The sequence below is a fragment of the Brassica napus genome, chromosome C3, assembly GCF_020379485.1.
Source record: "Brassica napus cultivar Da-Ae chromosome C3, Da-Ae, whole genome shotgun sequence".
NCBI classification, from domain to species: Eukaryota; Viridiplantae; Streptophyta; class Magnoliopsida; order Brassicales; family Brassicaceae; genus Brassica; species Brassica napus.
This window is the reverse complement of record NC_063446.1, coordinates 64,534,420-64,555,658: the sequence shown is the minus strand read 5'-3', so window position 1 is coordinate 64,555,658 and position 21,239 is coordinate 64,534,420. Positions and strand designations below refer to the sequence as shown.

The window sequence follows — 21,239 nt, the reverse complement described above, 5'->3', positions numbered from 1 at the left end:
AAACATAGCTACGAAAGGGAGAGAAATTGGAGAGGAAATGGGAGGCGAAGCTCGCGTGTATATAAAAGAAATTAGTAGTCGTCGTAAATTCCTCGTGAACTTACGTGGAATGAGCGAGGCCCGTGTTTCGTTTCCTCGTAACTTCCTCGTAAATTTACGAGGAATTACAAAGGCCCGCGTTTTGTTTCCTCCTAAAGCCCACGTTAAATTACGAGGAAATAGCAAGGCCCGTATTTTCATTTTACGAGGAAATAGCAAGGCCCGCATTTTCCGGTTACGAGGTCTTTACGACGATTTTTGCTTACGTGGAATTAACGAGTCCCGCGTTCTTTGGTTTTTAATTTCGTCGTTATTTCTTCGTTATTTTACGAAGAAACTACGAGGATTATGTTTAAATCCATAAAATCCCAAACCCCAAACCCCGAACCCCATCTTCCTTCTCTTCTACTTCATATATTCCAAACCCCAAACTCATCTTCCCTTTAACCTCAATCTATTTCTTTCCATTCCAAACCCCAAATTCTAAAACCACAATTCCTTAACTTATAATCTCAATCTCTTATTTCTCATACAAACTCCCATTGCCTTACACAAAATCAAATTATATAAATAGTTTTTCATGATTAAATCCATCAAATCACATGCATTAAGTCTGAAAATCAATCTTATTAAAAACAAATACATCAATCGGATACATCGACATTCTCGTCATCACTAGAAACATCATCATTTTCATTAAACTCGTCTTCAACAGCTTCGTTTGTAGCATCGTCGGTAAGATCTTCGTACTCATGATTATGCGGATCAATGAGAAGAATGTCATCAATTTCTTGTTCAGGTTCTTCGACTTCATTTATCTGTTCTTCTTGCAATGGTTGTTCTTCTCCACTGATGATTCGTCCTCGAGGTGTAACTTTGATCACGACTAACCAATTTATTCCCGATTCTCTCATCCGAGGGTATGGAAGGAAGCTAACTTGGTCTGCTTGTGAAACTAAGATGAAAGGCTCGAATTTGTTGTACCTGCAAAAATAACGAAAACGTAGAAATTAATTTATTTTGCTCATGTATGGTGGATTCAAAATTTCCTCGCTAAGTAGACGTAAAATATTTCCTCATAAATTTACGAGGAATTACAAAGGCCCGCGTTTTTTTCCTCGTAAAGCCCACGTTAAATTACGCAGAAATAGCAAGGCCCGTGTTTTCATTTTACGAGGAAATAGCAAGGCCCGCGTTTTCCGGTTACGAGGCCTTTACCACGATTTCTGCTTACGTGGAATTAACGAGTTCCGCGTTCTTTAGTTTTTAATTTCGTCGTTATTTCCTCGTTATTTTACGAGGAAACAACGAGGATTATGTTTAAATCCATAAAATCCGAAACCCCAAAACCCAAACCCCAAACCCCATCTTCCTTCTCTTCTACTTCATATATTCCAAACCCCAAACTCATCTTCCCTTTAACCTCAATCTATTCTTTCCATTCCAAACCCCAAATTCTAAAACCACAATTCCTTAACTTATAATCTCAATCTCTTATTTCTAATACAAACTCCCATTACCTTACACAAAATCAAATTATATAAATAGTTTTTCATGATTAAATCCATCAAATCACATGCATTAAGTCTGAAAATCAATCTTATTAAAAACAAATACATCAATCGGATACATCGACATTCTCGTCATCACTAGAAACATCATCATTTTCATTAAACTCGTCTTCAACAGCTTCGTCTATAGCATCGTCGGTAAGATCTTCGTTCTCATGATTATGCGGATCAATGAGAAGGAGGTCATCAATTTCTTGTTCAGGTTCTTCGACTTAATTTATCTGTTCTTCTTGCAATGGTTGTTCTTCTCCACTGATGATTCGTCCTCGAGGTGTAACTTTGATCACGGCTAACCAATTTATTCCTGATTCTCTCATCCGAGGGTATGGAAGGAAGCTAACTTGGTCTGCTTGTGAAGCTAAGATGAAAGACTCGAATTTGTTGTACCTGCAAAAATAACGAAAACGTAGAAATTAATTTATTTTGCTCATGTATGGTGGATTCAAAATTTTCTCGCTAAGTAGACGTAAAATATTTCCTCATAAATTTACAAAGAATTACAAAGGCCCGCGTTTTGTTTCCTCGTAAAGCCCACGTTAAATTACGAGGAAATAACAAGGCCCATGTTTTCATTTTACGAGGAAATAGCAAGGCCCGCGTTTTCCGGTTACAAGGTCTTTACGACGATTTCTGCTTACGTGGAATTAACGAGTTCCGCATTCTTTAGTTTTTAATTTCGTCGTTATTTCCTCGTTATTTTACGAGGAAACTACGAGGATTATTTTAAATCCATAAAATCCCAAACCCCAAACCCCAAACCCCAAATCCCATCTTCCTTCTCTTCTACTTCATATATTCCAAACCCCAAACTCATCTTCCCTTTAACCTCAATCTATTCTTTCCTTTCCAAACCCCAAATTCTAAAACAACAATTCATTAACTTATAATCTCAGTCTCTTATTTCTAATACAAACTCCCATTACCTTACACAAAATCAAATTAAATAAATAGTTTTTCATGATTAAATCCATCAAATCACATGCATTAAGTCTGAAAATCAATCTTATTAAAAACAAATACATCAATCGGATACATCGACATTCTCGTCATCACTAGAAACATCATCAATTTTATTGAACTCGTCTTCAACAGCTTCGTCTGTAGCATCGTCGGTAAGATCTTCGTTCTCATGATTATGCGGATCAATGAGAAGGATGTCATCAATTTCTTGTTCAGGTTCTTCGACTTCATTTATCTGTTCTTCTTGCAATGGTTGTTCTTCTCCACTGATGATTCGTCCTCGAGGTGTAACTTTGATCACGGCTAACCAATTTATTCCCGATTCTCTCATCCGAGGGTATGGAAGGAAGCTAACTTGGTCTGCTTGTGAAGCTAAGATGAAAGACTCGAATTTGTTGTACCTGCAAAAATAACGAAAACGTAGAAATTAATTTATTTTGCTCATGTATGGTGGATTCAAAATTTCCTCGCTAAGTAGACGTAAAATATTTCCTCATAAATTTACGAAGAATTACAAAGGCCCGCGTTTTTTTTCCTCGTAAAGCCCATGTTAAATTACGAGGAAATAGCAAGGCCCGTGTTTTCATTTTACAAGAAAATAGCAAGGCCCGCATTTTCCGGTTACGAGGTCTTTACGACGATTTCTGCTTACGTGGAATTAACGAGTTCCGCGTTCTTTAGTTTTTAATTTCGTCGTTATTTCCTCGTTATTTTACGAGGAAACTACGAGGATTATGTTTAAATCCATAAAATCCGAAACCCCAAACCCCAAACCCCATCTTCCTTCTCTTCTACTTCATATATTCCAAACCCCAAACTCATCTTCCCTTTAACCTCAATCTATTCTTTCCATTCCAAACCCCAAATTCTAAAACCATAATTCCTTAACTTATAATCTCAATCTCTTATTTCTAATACAAACTCCCATTACCTTACATAAAATCAAATTATATAAATAATTTTTCATTATTAAATCCATCAAACACATGCATTAAGTCTGAAAATCAATCTTATTAAAAACAAATACATCAATCGGATACATCGACATTCTCATCATCACTAGAAACATCATCATTTTCATTAAACTCGTCTTCAACAGCTTCGTCTGTAGCATCGTCGGTAAGATCTTCGTACTCATGATTATGCGGATCAATGAGAAGAATGTCATCAATTTCTTGTTCAGGTTCTTCGACTTCATTTATTTGTTCTTCTTGCAATGGTTGTTCTTCTCCACTGATGATTCGTCCTCGAGGTGTAACTTTGATCACGGCTAACCAATTTCTTCCCGATTCTCTCATCCGAGGGTATGGAAGGAAGCTAACTTGGTCTGCTTGTAAAGCTAAGATGAAAGACTCGAATTTGTTGTACCTGCAAAAATAACGAAAACGTTGAAATTAATTTATTTTGCTCATGTATGGTGGATTCAAATTTTCCTCGCTAAGTAGGCATAAAATATTTCCTCATAAATTTACGAAGAATTACAGAGGCCCGCGTTTTGTTTCCTCGTAAAGCCCACGTTAAATTACGAGGAAATAGCAAGGCCCGTGTTTTCATTTTACGAGGAAATAGCAAGGCCCGCGTTTTCCGGTTACGAGGTCTTTACGATGATTTCTGCTTATGTGGAATTAACGAGTTCCGCGTTCTTTAGTTTTTAATTTCGTCGTTATTTTACGAGGAAACTACGAGGATTATGTTTAAATCCATAAAATCCGAAACCCCAAACCCCATCTTCCGTCTCTTCTACTTCATATATTCCAAACCCCAAACTCATCTTCCCTTTAACCTCAATCTATTCTTTCCATTCGAAACCCCAAATTCTAAAACCACAATTCCTTAACTTATAATCTCAATCTCTTATTTCTAATACAAACTCCCATTACCTTACACAAAATCAAATTATATAAATAGTTTTTCATGATTAAATCCATCAAATCACATGCATTAAGTCTGAAAATCAATCTTATTAAAAACAAATACATCAATCGGATACATCGACATTCTCGTCATCACTAGAAACATCATCATTTTCATTAAACTCGTCTTCAACAGCTTCGTCTGTAGCATCGTCGGTAAGATCTTCGTACTCATGATTATGCGGATCAATGAGAAGGATGTCATCAATTTCTTGTTCAGGTTCTTCGGCTTCATTTATCTGTTCTTCTTGCAATGGTTGTTCTTCTCCACTGATGATTCGTCCTCGAGGTGTAACTTTGATCACGGCTAACCAATTTATTCCCGATTCTCTCATCCGAGGGTATGGAAGGAAGCTAACTTGGTCTGCTTGTGAAGCTAAGATGAAAGGCTCGAATTTGTTGTAGCTGCGAAAATAACGAAAACGTAGAAATTAATTTATTTTGCTCATGTATGGTGGATTCAAAATTTCCTCGCTAAGTAGACGTAAAATATTTCCTCATAAATTTACGAGGAATTACAAAGGCCCGCGTTTTGTTTCCTCGTAAAGCCCACGTTACATTATGAGGAAATAGCAAGGTTCGTGTTTTCATTTTACGAGGAAATAGCAAGGCCCGCGTTTTCTGGTTACGAGGTCTTTACGACGATTTCTGCTTACGTGGAATTAACGAGTTCCGCGTTCTTTAGTTTTTAATTTCGTCGTTATTTCGTCGTTATTTTACGAGGAAACTACGAGGATTATGTTTAAATCCATAAAATCTGAAACCCCAAACCCCATCTTCCTTCTCTTCTACTTCATATATTCCAAACCCCAAACTCATCTTCCCTTTAACCTCAATCTATTCTTTCCATTCCAAACCCCAAATTCTAAAACCACAATTCCTTAACTTATAATCTCAGTCTCTTATTTCTAATACAAACTCGCATTACCTTACACAAAATCAAATTATATAAATAGTTTTTCATGATTAAATCCATCAAATCACATGCATTAAGTCTGAAAATTAATCTTATTAATAACAAATACATCAATCGGATACATCGACATTCTCTTCATCATTAGAAACATCATCATTTTCATTAAACTCGTCTTCAACAGCTTCGTCTGTGGCATCGTCGGTAAGATCTTCGTACTCATGATTATGCGGATCAATGAGAAGGATGTCATCAATTACTTGTTCAGGTTCTTCGACTTCATTTATATGTTGTTCTTGCAATGGTGGTTCTTCTCCACTGATGATTCGTCCTCGAGGTGTAACTTTGATCACGGCTAACCAATTTATTCCCGATTCTCTCATCCGAGGGTATGAAAGGAAGCTAACTTGGTCTGCTTGTGAAGTTAAGATGAAAGGCTCGAATTTGTTATACCTGCCAAAATAACAAAAACGTAGAAATTAATTTATTTTGCTCATGTATGGTGGATTCAAAATTTTCTCGCTAAGTAGACGTAAATTATTTCCTCGTAAAGTACACGCTACATTTACGTTGAGTTTACGAGGAAAGCGTATTTACTAGTAAAAGCCAAGTGACATTACATCGACTTTACGACGAAATGATTTCATCGTTATTTTACGAGGAAATGACGTTGATTTTATATTTCCTCGTAAGTTCCTCGTAAAGTCGACGTAAATTTACAAGGATTAATTTTCCTCGTTAAGTTTCCTCGCTAAACTTGTGTTTTCTTGTAGTGTTAGTTTTATCTCCTTCCTTCTCAGAACGTACCCACCCCAAACAAGGTTAGAGAGTTATCTCAAACCACCGAAAATCTTTCTGTGCCACCACGAGCCCACCTCGAACCACCACGAATCTTTGTGTAGCCATCACGATTCCATCCCAAACAACCACGATTCTCTCTTAAGCAACCTCGATTCCATCTCAAACCACCACGACTCTCTCGTTTTTCTCTCTCTGCGTTTCCATCGACCTCATCCATATCAAAGGTCAGCGCCCTCTAAACCCTAGATTTAACTCATCCGTCTGATTATTAGATTTCTCTAATTACAAAGGTAACAAATCTAACAGATCCTTAAAGATTTGAAGCCTTAAAGATCTCAGAAGGGAACTTTTCAGACTCATATTCTTCTTCAAAGGTCAGAGATACTCGATTTCCATTTATTCTTCTTCAAATATCCTCTTCGGTTTATTATTTCTTCAAATACTCTCTTCGATTTTCAGACGTATTATATCTTCTACATCCAACTTCTGTTGACTTTTCATTTTAAGTCTAAATAATCATATAGATCTAACTTCTGTTAAGTTTTCATTTTAAGTTTAGATAATCATAATCAAATATCCTCTTCGATATTCAGACTTATTTTCCGAAAGTTCTAACTTGAGTTAAGTTTTCTGTCTAGACACTCTAATGGACCTTCCATTATGGAAGCATCGAAGGGCATCGTATGTGGGCTGGCGGCATCTGGAGTGAAACCACAACTCAAACAACAACAACCACAACAAGAAGCACTCAACACAGAACAAGAACGAGGACAGTCCTCGGGAGGAAATGATGTGGAGGAGATAACCAGAACAGAGTTCAGACGCATTGAGGAACCTGAAGAAGACATCGACCCAGACTACCTGCACTATCTGAGAGCAGTAGGTGCCTACAACTCAGCACCAGTGAGATGCCCACAAGAACAACGCCAGTCCTCACGAGGACAGTCCTCGGGAGGAAATGATGTGGAGGAGATAACCAGAACAGATTTCAGACGCTCTCAAGGCTACTTGATACGCATTGAGGAACCTGAAGAAGACATCGACCCAATGTTCCTGCACTGTATGAGAGCCCTGGATTCCCGCCCGCAACTCAGCTCTCATGAGATGCCCACCACAATCACAAGGACAGTCCTCACGAACCAAGGGTGTCCGTCATTACTAATGGCAGTGTTCTATAATTGTTGTTTCTGTGCGTGTTTCTTTGCTATGATGGATCTATTGTCAGCACATTATAATGCTTTTGGCATCTTTCTAATTTGTTTAGAATTACTGAAAATTATAGTTTCAATTTTTTTTTAATTTACAAAATTATGCAATTCTATAACCCAAAAAAATATATTATTGCAAGAAATCAAACCGACAAATGTATCAATAAAGAAAATAATAGGGTATCCAGTATTAGCTATGAAAATAAACGTCCTAGCACCAGAAGAGCGCTGCATAATAATATTCAACAACACACGAAAATTGCTATTATATGTTCACAAATCCAGAAACAAAAGAGTTACCAAAAAGAATTTCATGGCAAAACAAAAGAGTTATAATAAATATTTTTTATGGCACAAACAATACGCCATGGAAATAATTTTTATAGCAAACTTAAAACGCTATAAATCAGTATAATATAACATAGGACTAACGCTACAATATCGCTATTTATTATAGCACACGAAAAAACGTTCCATAGTGTGGGGGGGGGGGGGTCTATTATAGCTGCGGCTGTCACGGCGTTCTTCGAAACGCTACGAAAACGATATGATAGCGTTTTTCGGATGCTACTAATGCCGATATTTCTTGTATTGCTAGAAACAAAATATATAAAGATTATATTATCTAGTTAGTTATAATTCATCACTAGATGCGGTGTAACTAAGAAATTCTTGCTTCCTGGTTTATCAAGGATATGTTGTTCGGAGGATCAGCATCAACTTTCACACTACTAGAATGGACAATGACAGATCTTATGAGACATCCAAAGTGTATGAAGAAACTCCAAGATGAGATTCGTTCTATTCAACCTCATAATTCATATGTATCGGAGAAAGAAGCTGAAAAGATGAATTATTTAAATGTTGTGATCAAAGAGGCGCTTCGGTTACATCCCCCGGTACATTAATTCCCAGACAATTAAGCGAGGAGGTCAAATTAAACGAATATGACATACCTGCAGGATCACATGCAAGTCATTTCATCTTACATATAAAGATGACATCTAAGATTCTAAATTACAAACTAAAAGATTTTTTTTAAGATGAAATTTGTATATATAAAACAGGTGCAAATAAATGTACGGGCGATCCAACGAGAGATTGCAACTTGGGGCCCATACGCAGATGAATTTAGGCCAGAGAGACATTTAGACTCACTATTGGATTTTCATGGAAATGATCAAAAGTACATTCCTTTTGGATCAGGGAGAAGGAAATGTCCTGGAATAGGGCTTGCATTAGCCTTGGCCGAGGTTACATTGGCCAACCTTGTGAACCGGTTCGACTGGAGAATCGAGGTAGGACCACTTGGAGATGATAAGCATGATATCTAGATGAAGCATCTAGTATTGATGTTTGTCGCAAGTTCCCTCTATTTGCATTTCCATCTCTTCCTTAATTCTCCATGTAAGACTTTATAAACCCTAAAACAATAAAAATAGTCCAGTGTTTTTTTCGGGGTAAAAAGACAAATATCTAGCCAACTGGTTAACGATACGATTTGATCAACCTGTATTGCACATTAATGGTAATCAGAAAATATTGCAAATTTAGGGATAATTTAGTGATAGATTACGCACATAATCTATAATATTTAGAAAACTTTAAACTGCGGTCATTTTTATTTAGCGATCAGTCTACATGAGCTACATATCGCTTCAGAAACAACACAATTCAATAAAGTTTGGTCAATAAGATTTATCAGTATAAATATATGGCGTATATTTTTGTCTTGCTTCCCTCGAATGACCCATCAAAGGATGCGTGTGCTTAATCACAATTTTCATAAAAACTGAAGACGATTTTCTTCATAATCAGTGTCTTTGTTCCTTGTCTTAATTAATGACTTAAGGTCTTTACTGATGATGCACCTCCAAACACTTTGATTATATTATAATTATTATGTAGTTCGTGCAGGCAGATCTATCTTCTTGATCTTGGATATGTCCCCATCCCACGTCAACTGTATTTGGACATTTTCATATTTTTAGAAAATGAAGTCAACAATACTTTAGGTTTCATTACATTATACGTGCGAGTCATGACTACAAACTAAAGTAGTCACCAGACGTGCAACCCATTCTTCTCCGCATATAAGTATCAATCAATCTGTTTTGGTTGTCTATTTCAAATCAGTTCTCATTTATTTTCAGACCAACTTAAGAAAAATTAAAAAATGGCGATAGATGTTCTCAGCTTCAGGGACGATAGTAGTCAGGAGGATTGGCATGACTTTGAGGTTCTAGGCCGTGGGGACGAGCCCAAGATTCTGATCAAGAAGACAAGTATGCACTCCGACTCCGAGAGACGAATCTCTGTTGATCCTAAATCTCTATTGTCAAGGAACGGGAGCTTGGACATGATATCCTCAAGGCCTAAAGACATCGACGACCTAGCATTGTCTCAGCCGTTGGATCATCAAGATAAGACTAAGTTCATGAGTTGCAGCCTCCCAAACTCAGTAGCCATGTCACCTAGACATAGCACGAGTCATAACTGGAAGGACAGGACCACGGAACAAGTTCTTGACCTAATGCTCGTCCAAGATGCAGCCGCTGCGTTTCGAAGAAGCAAATCTTGCGGTGAAGGATGTGCTTGCCAGCCACCGCTCGATGTCGACATGATGGTGCACAAATCAAGAAATGGACATCATCATCACCATGACTTCTCTTCATCCAACGCCAAGACTCTCTCTCAGAAGAGTAGCGGAAACAACTCTTTCTTCTCAAAAACAGACTCTAACAAAAGCAATATCAATACCGCAAATCCGAAAAGCATCAACACGTTCGAAGACAGGTTCAAATGCAGCGCTTTGTGTCTCTACCTACCAGGTTTTAGCAAAGGAAAACCATAAGATCATCTCGTAAAGGTGACTCCTCGTACACTAGAACCACCACGATGACTTCTAATCAATCCATGGCAAGAACCGTTTCCATTAGAGACACTACGGTGCTGTCCGCTCGAGCCTCTTTAGAGCGGTTCGAGTGCGGTTCATGGACGTCTTCAGCTATGATTTACGAGGACAGTGCTGATCTCGGTGGACATTTTTTCGACTTGCCTTCTGAACTGATCAAAGGTGGTCCGGGTGGTAATGATCAAGATGATCCTGTTTCTGCCGCTTTCGTGTTCGACAAGGAACCTAACTTAGAGAAAGAGATCAAAGGTGTTTTGAAGACTTCTGGCTCGAAATCAAGAAGGTCTATGGAGTCGCCGCCACTTCACGTTCGGTTCTCGACTTCGTCACCGGTTTCTTATCCGACGTCTCCGACACATGCAATCACGCCACGGTTGCTACAAGCCACCGTGGGTTTTAGTGGTTTCATGGAAGCTCAAACCGTATGAATAATAAATGGAGGATTTTTAACAATTTATTTATTTATGTTAATAAACCACTGAAGTTAATCAAATTATTAACATTTCAAGTTAATTTTATACGTTTTGTATTGTAAAGAAACGAATAAACCCGGAAAAGTGAAAAGATTTGTTAGTATTTGATAATTTGACACATGCAATAATATATTGGGTGATTCCCAGTATTATTTACTCAGATTTTCATATAATTTTGTGATTCTTTGAGCTATGAAGTATGAACAAAGTGGTTAATCGTGGCATTCTGCTGGATTTTTTTTTTTGTTTTATATTTTCTAAACAAAATTATCGTTAATTATTTTTTTTTTTTTTTTTTTTTTTTTTTTTTTTTTTTTTTTTTTTTTTTTTGTAGACTAGGATGGGTTCGGGCCTTCGGCCTTAGTCCCACCCCAGGCCCGGGGCCGGCCGGCGCTGATACCGATAACATGGCGTAAAGCACCCCTCCCCATGGGAATCGAACTAGGGGTGCAATGGAACCTACTCCAAGCACTAAACCACTAGCCCAACGCACCTTGGTTAATTATTTACCTAACCACAATTCAACAAATAATAAAATAAAATCTATAGTATTATTGCTCATATAATATTAGTTTGTTAATCAATTTTACATAAAAAAATTTAAAGTCATCTAGTTTAGAACAAAAATTTTCTTCTTAAACGTCAATTATAAAAAATTGGAGGAAAATCAAACTTAATATATATTTTGCTGGATTTTCATATAATTTATTCTTAAACGTCATTTTAATTTTTTCACTCATGCATTTAAAAACTTAAATAAAAATTTTCAAAAATAAAATAATGATATGTATTAGTATACTTTTATCTTTCCATTTTTTTAAACACTGTATTTTAAAAATAAAATAAAAATATATTAGAAATACTCAAATCACATTTCCATTGTTAGTCATGGACTAAAATTCATGAACCACCAGTGTAAACGATAAAATTTATAATGTAATTATTTATGATAAAAGATTGCCTGTTTTTATGATTTATCCTACTTACGGCATAAGGCGGGTGGGCCTTCCAAACACCAAAAATATAAATATTCTTATATAGCAATTTCAACCTTTCTCAGACCATCATGAAATATATCTACCAACCAAAAGTGGAGGAAGAAATCTAACGAAAGTGATTATCATGTTAACCTATTTGAAAATGGATCGTTAAGAAAATAATTGTGGGTCCAAACGTAAATCTTGGAGATTTAACACCACATGTAAAAAAAAAAAAAAAATTATTGTTATAAATCATATTGTGGATGACCATAACCAGTCCGGTTTATAACCGGCCCAATGCTAGAGAGCGAGAGTCGACCGTGAGGAAAGAGAGAAAGAGAATCGGCTTCTTGTCTTTTCCTTATTAGATTATGATTTGTACTCTTTCCATATTTGTATTTCCTTTCTTTAGTCTTTCCATTATTCTATGACGGTGTAATTCCCTATATATAAAGGGTTCCTTATGTTTATGAATAATACAGAAACATAGATTCTATTCTCTAGTTTCACAACACGTTATCAGCACGATTACGCTCTAAACCCTAAGCTAAAACAAACCCGACGAATCAAACCCTAATCACCTCGACGACTAACCCTAGCCGGCTTGAACCCTAATCCCGATCGTGATACATCTCATCCCGTGTTCAGCGACGATCCCAGTTCACGACCTCAGTCCGTTTCCAGCTCACGACATGCGATCCAGCTCGTTCCAAGCTCGCGACGATACACACAGATCGCGACCCGATAACATCCGTGACTCATCTCAGCTCGGTACTCGACGCCATCAGCTTCAGCTCGCATTCCCGATCAGCGACAAGGACAGCTCGCGACACGATCAGCAAGCAATCCTTTCGCGACTCAACATCAACATTCAGCTCGCGATCCTTTCGCGACTCAACATCAACATTCAGCTCGCGATCCTCATCTCATTGGTGGTCCATTCAACCCATCGGAGGTTAAGGTAACCATGAAACCCTAATAAGCAATCATTGAAACCATAATCGAATGTTGATTGCTTGATATGAATTGAAACCATAAAATCTTAAACCCTAATCGAAACCCTAAGGTAATAGACCAAGACCCCAATGAGTAAATCGAAGCTCATGATCATAAGTTCGATTCCCTAGACCCCAATGATCTAATGATCAAAATCGAAACCCCAAATTCTTTATATCCTATACCCTAATGCGTGTTCGTTTTCTATCTAAAACCCTAATGCTTTAAATCGAAATCGATTGATTGCTTGATTGCTTGAATGTTATTGAATATAATCACATAGAACCATTTGCTAGGATTGCTAAACTCATTCTTGAATAAATGAAACCGATTTGATGATCTTGAACTTGAAATCGCATACTGAATTTGATTAATCCGATTGATATTGAAACCGCTTGCTAGATTAAAAGTTCGATCATCCTATTTATATTAAAACCCTAATTGCTTGATTGTTTGATTGAGGTTTCATGTTTCCATTTATATGATCACTTAGAAACTATTTTGCTAAGATGAATAAACCGATTGCATAAAGATCATATAGAAACCGTTTGCTAAGAATGATCATACCTTGTAGCCGTGCGGCTTGTTGCATCATTCATATATAACCGAATGAACATTGATTGATTGCAATTACACTTAGAAACTCGTATGCTAGGCTGATAGAAACTGAATTGGCCGTGAGGTTTGTCTTGGCCGAGAGGCTTGTTTGAACATTGCATATCCGTTAGAACTGATTGCATCATATCAACCTGATCGAATGTACATATAGAAACAAAATGCTAAGTTTGAACATATTGATTGCATTCTCATGAACACTTTTAAAATCTAAATTATAAAACATATGATTTCAGATGTCGAAAATCAACAATTTGGATTTTGCTGCCCTAAATCTCTTTGGAGATAATTATTTGCAGTGGGCACTTGATGCTAAGATCATCCTGAAATCCAAGGGACTCGGTGAATGTATCACCGAGGGCAATAATGCAAGTGAGAAAGATAGATATGGAGCTAAATTAATTATACGCCATCATCTTATTGAGAGTCTCAAAGATCAGTATTTGACTATTGAGAATCATCTAGACCTTTGGACAGAGTTGAAAGCAAGATATGATCACCAGAGAGTGGTGTTATTACCAAAGGCTACATATGATTGGAGGAATCTCAGAATCCAAGACTTTAAGTCCGTGGACGAGTATAACTCTGCCCTGTTTAAAATAGTTTCAAAATTGAAACTGTGTGGTGAGGATATAACGGATAAAGATATGCTTGAGAAAACTTTTTCCACCTTCCACACAAGCAATGTGTTGTTACAACAACAGTACCGTGAGAAGGGTTTCACAACTTATGCTAATCTGATCTCTTGTCTCTTGCTCGCTGAGCAGAATAATGAATTGTTGATGAGAAACAGTGAATTGAAACCTCCTGGAACAAACCCATTACCTGAGGCACATGTGGCCGTAGAGGATAAAAAAGAATCAAACCATGTCCAGAGTGGTAGCCAACACGGCCGTGGTCGTGGAAAATGTCATGGACGTGGTGGTCGAGGCCGAAACTCGTTTGGTCGAGGCCGAGGCAACTCATATGGCCGTGGCCAAGGAAACTCTTATGGAGGCCGTGGTCATGGCCGAGGCCGTGGTACATCATTTAAACCACAAAACTCAACCAAATCCGTGTGCCATAGATGTGGTATGGATAATCATTGGGCCAAGACATGTAGGACTCCCAAACATCTCGTTGACCTCTACCAAGAGAGTTTGAAAGGGAAGAATCCTGAAGCTCATATGACTTATCAAGATGGTGAAGATGATTTCAATCATGAACAAGACGATCTCATGGAGTATGAAACGTCTGATTGTTTAAAAGAATGAAGTTGAATTCGACATCTATGTTTTTGTGTTTTTTGCTTTGTGTTTTCTATGTTTTGATTGCTTTGAACTTATTTTATTAATGAATAAAAGTTTTTGATATAAAAGTCTCTAAAGTCTCATAGAGGGCTACGGCCAGGCTAATATCATGTGGCCTAAGGGTACGAATCTAGAGATATCTGATGCATTGTATTCACCCAGCTCTAAGAGAAACCTATTGAGCTTTAAAGACATTTGAATGAATGGCTTTCAGATTGAGACTAAGGGCGAAGGAAACAAAGAGTTCTTTCAGATCATAGAGATCGACCAAGGCTATAAGAAAGTCCTAGAGTCTATACATGCACTCTCTACTGGCCTTTTACTATGCTAAGGTCGGAATGATAGAGACCAATGCTGGTGAGTTCACGTCCCAAGCGTTTAATGATTACTGTATGTCCATGGGGGTAAGTGTGGAACACTCCGTGGCACATGTACATACACAGAACGACTCTCCGTGGCACATGTACATACACAGAACGGCTTGGCCGAATCATTCATAAAACGAATTAAGCTAATAGCTAGACCATTGCTTACGAGGTCTAAGCTTCCGGCCACAGCTTGGGGACACACGGTCTTGCATGCGGCTGAACTGATTCGTATAAGACCGTCTAGTGAACATAGATATTCCCCATTACAATTGCTTATGGGTCATGAGCCAGACATATCCCATCTTAAGACATTTGGATGTGCCGTCTATGTGCCAATTGCACCACCACAGAGAACAAAGATGGGACCTCAAAGGAGGATGGGGATATATGTTGGATTTGATTCTCCCACGATTATTAAGTATCTTGAGCCAACTACGGGTGATTTGTTTAAGGCCAAATACGCGGATTGTCATTTCAATGAATCCGAACATCCAACATTAGGTGGAGATAATAACAAGCTGGTAAAAGAGATTACATGGAATCAAACATCCTTATCTTGGCAAGATCCTCGAACTCAGGAATGTGATTTAGAAGTCCAAAAGATTATACATTTACAAAAGCTAGCTAATCAATTGCCAGATTCCTTTGCTGACCCGAAAAGAGTGACTAAGTCATATATACCAGCTGCTAATGCACCAATCAGAATTGATGTTCAAGAGGGACACAATCAAGTTGCTACAGAGTCTAGACAACGTTTGAAACGTGGTAGACCAATAGGTTTCAAAGATAAGAACCCTCGGAAAATTAAGAAAGGTGAAGAGAATGAAACCGAGGTTGTTGAAATCCTAGACACGACCGCGGCCGTTCCTAAATCATGGGACTTAGCCGCGGCTGATCCCAAAACCCTAATAGCGATCGTGGCCGATCATGAATGCTTAGATGCGGCCGGCCCTGATGTATCTAATACTGATTCTTGGGATGCCAAGATTCAAGGTACTGAAGGTCCTGATAATAATGAGATCTCAATAAACTATGTCTCGTCTGGGATACAATGGAACAGAAAGAATGTCGACATTGATGATATATTTGCATACAAGGTAGCACTTGAACTTATGGATTTAAACGACGATCATGAACCCACGTCTATTTATGAGTGCACTCAACGATCAGATTGGATCAAATAGAAAGAAGCTATAAACGTGGAGTTAAATTCTTTAAAGAAAAGAGGTGTTTTCGGTCCTATAATCCGAACACCATATGATGTTAAACCAGTTGGATACAAATGGGTCTTTGTGAGGAAAAGAAATGAACATGGTGAAGTAGTGAGATATAAAGCACGGCTTGTTGCACAAGGATTCTCACAGAGACCAGGAATCGATTATGAGGAAACATATTCCCCTCTGGTGGATGCTACTACTTTTAGATTCCTGATAAGTCTGGCTATAAGAGAGAACTTAGACTTGTGGTTAATGGATGTTGTAACTGCATACTTATATGTTCCACTGGATAATGAAATATATATGAAAGTCCCAGAGGGTATTGAATTGAAAAACAAAGAGAGTTCTCGAGAACAACATTGTATAAAGTTGAATAAATCACTTTATGGATTGAAACAATCAGGTCAAATGTGACACAATAGACTAAGTGAGTACCTAGTGAAAGAGGGCTATTAGAATGACCCGATCAGTCCATGTATTTTCATAAAGAAATTCGAAAATAAAAGATTTGTGATCATAGCAGTGTATGTTGATGATCTGAATATCCTAGGAACCTCTGGAGAGATTTTCCAAACAGTTGAATATCTTAAGAAAGAATTCGAGATGAAAGATCTAGGAAAAACAAATTTTTGTTTGGGATTACAACTTGAGTACATTAAAGATGGAATCCTTGTGCATCAAATAGCATATACAGAAAAGGTACTCAAGAGATTTAACATGGCCGACTCACACCCTTTATCCAGCCCCATGGTCGTGAGGTCCATCGGCCTGGACACTGATCCCTTCCGTCCCAAGATGGACGATAAAGATGTCCTTAGTCCCGAAGTGCCATATCTCAGTGCCATAGAAGCTTTGATGTATATGGCTAGTCACACGACCAGATATATGTTTTGTCGTGAATCTATTATCTAGATTAAGCTCTTGTCCAACCCAAAGGCACTGGAACGGGATTAAATATGTTCTTCGTTACCTGCAAGGAACGAAAGACTTGAGTTTATTTTATACTAACCAAAACAAAAAAAGGTTTAGTTGATTTTGCTGATGCAGGTTATCTTTCGGATCCACACAATGCTCGATCACAGACAGGCTATGTTTTCAGACATGGTGGAACGGCCATATCAAGGCGTTCCATGAAGCAGACAATCGCGGCCACATCTTCAAACCATTCGGAGATCTTGGTTGTTCATGAGGCCAGCCGCGAGTTGTTCAGAACATGGGGAGTAATGCGTGTTGTACTCTCTTTTTTTCACTATGGTTTTGTCCCACTGGGTTTTTCTGGTAATGTTTTAATGAGGCAACATCTAAAGCGTATTACAATCCTTGTATGGTTATGGCATCCAAGGGGGAGTGTTATAAATCATATTGTGGATGTCCATAACCGGTCCGGTTCATAACCGGTCCAATACTAGAGAGAGAGAGAATCGACCATGAGGAGAGAGAGAGAATCGACATCTTGCATTTTCCTTATTAAATTACGATTTGTACTATTTCCATATTTGTATTTACTTTCTTTAGTCTTTTCATTATTCTATGACGGTGTAATTCTTTATATATAAAGGGCTTTTTATGTTTATAAATAATACAGAAACATATTTTATTCTTTAGTTTCACAACGTTTATATGATTATTGAACGGTGACAAAAAAAAATATGATTATTGAACACCTTACACCTGTAATCACGAAAAGTGGGTCCCCAATGTTCTCTCCCTAAGTGGGACCCGCACGTTAAGGCCCATTCGGTGGTCGTCAAGAAAAGCCTAAACGCACGTTCCTCACCTCCAAAAGTAAAAAGCTATCTTCTTTTATCGATGATATTAATACACAAACTATACAGTATTAATTTTCGTTATTGCATCCTAATAACTTTATTCATCCGTTTAATCATGTCGACAAACGACAGCGATATCCATCTTCACAATTATTCTCACTAGTTTATATACTTAAAAGAGACATTTTCCCTATCCATACACAAGATATACCAAGAGTTTAAGCTGTACTATGAACATATACCCAAGTTGTGATACAATATAATGAAAGAATACACAAAATAAAACAATAAAGTAAAACATCTGCCCCATCTTTGATTAAGTTCTAATAAATCTTTCTAAAGACGAATACAACCACTATCCATTTTTCTTTATATTCTCATTGCCGTGTCCTAAGCAACCGGTTACCGATCGTTCTCATCTCGAAAGTTTTCACAGCGAGGCCAACGTCGCGGATCGTAGTGTCCAACACATAAGGATTGTTCTCGAAAACAACTCGAGAGTCGTTGAAAAGGTGACGGCAAGGCTCACGGCGCTGAGAGATGGAGCCGTGGTAGTGGAAGTAACGGATCTTGCTCTCGGCCTTGTGGTATGTCTTCCCTTGTAAGTTCTGAGACATGTGGACACCCGTTGCAAATACATTACTCGGCTGGACCGCGTATTTGCGGTCACGTCTTGGAACTTTCTTGACGTCCCTGTATGCCATTTTCTCAAACCCCCAGTTCCTGGAACATAACATAAATTAGCATTTAGATATGAAATCATGTGATGCGAAACAAAAGCAACCGACATGAGAGACTAATAGGGAATGCACAAAGACTTTTGCAGGCCAAGTGTTGACAGAATCAGATGCCTACTTGTTCTGTGATTTTATTATATTCAAAAAGGGCCAATCAAATACTTGTGCTTTTATTATTCTAACGTTACTCAACACATGGGTTTTGGTTAAAGTGTCAATCATTAAACCGACAACATCACGAGAAACAAAAAAAACCAGAGTCATCTAACAGCTTGTTCTGTCTGAACAATCGAAATCTAGTTACTAGTAACTTTTTAATCTGAACTAATGTAAGATTATAAGTTTTACCTATAAGTTCTCGCCGGACCATCACCGGAGTAACAAATCTTACTACTCATCGGCATCTGCTCAATAGTAAACTGAGAATATTCCTCCAAAGATTCCATCACCGACTTAATCGTCTCTTTCTCCGGAACATATATAAACTCATCAACATCAAAGAAGAACATCCACTTCGCCGCGAACCTATACCTATGCAAGCAATCATTCACAACCATGAACTGATTATGATAATACCCGTCGAACCGCTCTTGCTCCCTTATATCATGCACGGTCACTCTCCCTAGCTCGATCCACGGCCTCAGAACCTCGAAGACTTCGTCGTGGATCCCTCCGGCGTCGTGGAGCACGAAATGCGACCGTTCTCCGAAGAACCTCACGTGGTAAGTGATCCATTCTCTGACTCTCTGCGGGCTTAGGTTGCCGTAGAGAGACGAGCCGCAGTATAGGTAGTCGTACTTCTTCTTCGGGGAGCTGTAGAGGGTGAAGTCGACGGAGTTTGGTGGTTCCGTTAGGACGGGGATTGAATCGGTGAGGTTACGGTCGGGATCTCCGGTGGTTGCGTGGAGGATGAGGTTCCCGCCGACGGCGGTGGTTGATGGGAAAGTGCAGTTGACGATGACTGTTGTGTAGATCCGTCCGTATCCCCAATCGGTTAGGATTTTAAACCCGAGTGTTGAAACCGGGTCCTGAGTCGGGTCGAGAGGGACCCACTCGCAGCGGTAGGAAGGATGGCCGTACACGTGGAGGGGTTTTGACGATAAGCCGATAACGGCGAAAGTGTTGACGCCGCCTCTGTAAGCGCTCATTGAGATGAAGTTGTAAGCTGCAGAGCCGTAGCCAGTAAACGTCCGTTTAATAACGCCGTTAGCTAAAACTCTTTCTAGCTCCGTCGCCGTCTTCTTCTCGGGTACGACTTCCGTTGTGGTTGTGGTGTTAACGGGAACGGCGGAGGAGAAGCGTGAGATGCAGAAGCGGAAGTCGGAGGTGGAGAGTGAGAATGAAGAAGGTATGAAAGGTAAGAGAGTGGCTAAAGTGAATATAACAAGCAACGCCATGAAGATGAGCTTTAGCTCTGTGGAGAAGTTCCATATGAGGCTGACGAGGAGCTTCTTCTCCTTAATAGGGTGTTGCTCTTTGTCTTTGACCATGGTGAGTGATGTTCTATTCTTCAGTACTGGATCTGACTCGAGAGGCAGAAAAGATGATGAATAAAAAGGAATAAGAAGAAGAAGTGAATAGATTCGTTCTCTCAGTGTCTCTGTCTTCGCTCTCTTTCAACAAGTCGGCGAGTCGAGTCGCTTTATATTCTACACCATGTCTTTATACACCTGTTCTTCTTTGTCTTGTTACCAGCGGCTGCATTTGTTTATATGTGTTAAGTATTATATATACTTTTTAATGAATTTGGGAAAAATGCAATTTTCTATGATATTCCCCGGATTTACTAGTATTTTTATTTTAGTAAGGGATGTTTATTTTTTCTTTTTCTTTTTTCCAATCTTTGATCTTAGTAAACACATATAGAAGGATTGATGAAAACAACTTACAAAAGGTTACTAAAATTAGATAAAATTAGATAAGATTACGCAAACATTCATATGCAGAGACATTTTTAGCTAACAGTTTTTTTTTTTAGTAGCTAACAGTTTTTTTACTGTTTTCTTTTTAAGTATGAGTGTTTAATTCATGAACTTCACTTTCTTTTACTTAGAAAAAAATGAAAAATTAAACAGAATATGGTATATTTTTGGTGTGGTTTAGTATAATTTAAAACAGTTTGTTTTTAATAATAAATTACAGTCTAGTTATAGTTTATAGAAAAAACGCATAGCCATGTAGAATTTTTTTTTTTTCATCATGTTTATATTATTAAAAGCAAATGGGCCACGCCCAGATACAGCAGAAACACCAAAGACCCATACATAAACGGGCTACAACATACAGCCGAAGCCCCAAATAATTTAGACGGCCCCTCGGCTCAACCTTACAAAACCGGACGATCAAGGTCCATGAGAGAAACAAGGAAGCAGAGGAAGAGACACGTGGGATGATCTACACCATTCAGACCGGCATGCGTTTCTCCGCCTCAACTTGCCCTTCATCGACTCCGGAAGAAACCGGAAGAGATCGCCGG

General features: G+C 38.3%; 1 protein-coding gene and 2 pseudogenes across 1 annotated transcript; 2 read left to right on the top strand and 1 right to left on the bottom strand.

Moving 5' to 3' along the window:
• LOC125583865 overlaps positions 1–8,859 on the top strand; it is a 29,219-nt pseudogene extending 20,360 nt beyond the window's left edge.
• Positions 8,860–9,050: 191 nt separating this feature from the next.
• LOC125583866 lies at positions 9,051–11,262 on the top strand (annotated as a pseudogene).
• Positions 11,263–18,234: 6,972 nt separating this feature from the next.
• Positions 18,235–20,468, bottom strand: LOC111204236 (galactan beta-1,4-galactosyltransferase GALS3-like). Its single transcript, XM_022698501.2, has 2 exons — positions 19,112–20,468; positions 18,235–18,749 (listed from the first exon to the last, which is right to left on the bottom strand). Exons 1-2 carry the CDS (start codon positions 20,251–20,253, stop codon positions 18,404–18,406), a joined length of 1,488 nt encoding a protein of 495 aa, XP_022554222.2. The 5' UTR covers positions 20,254–20,468; the 3' UTR covers positions 18,235–18,403.
• Between the last annotated feature and the right edge of the window lie 771 nt (positions 20,469–21,239).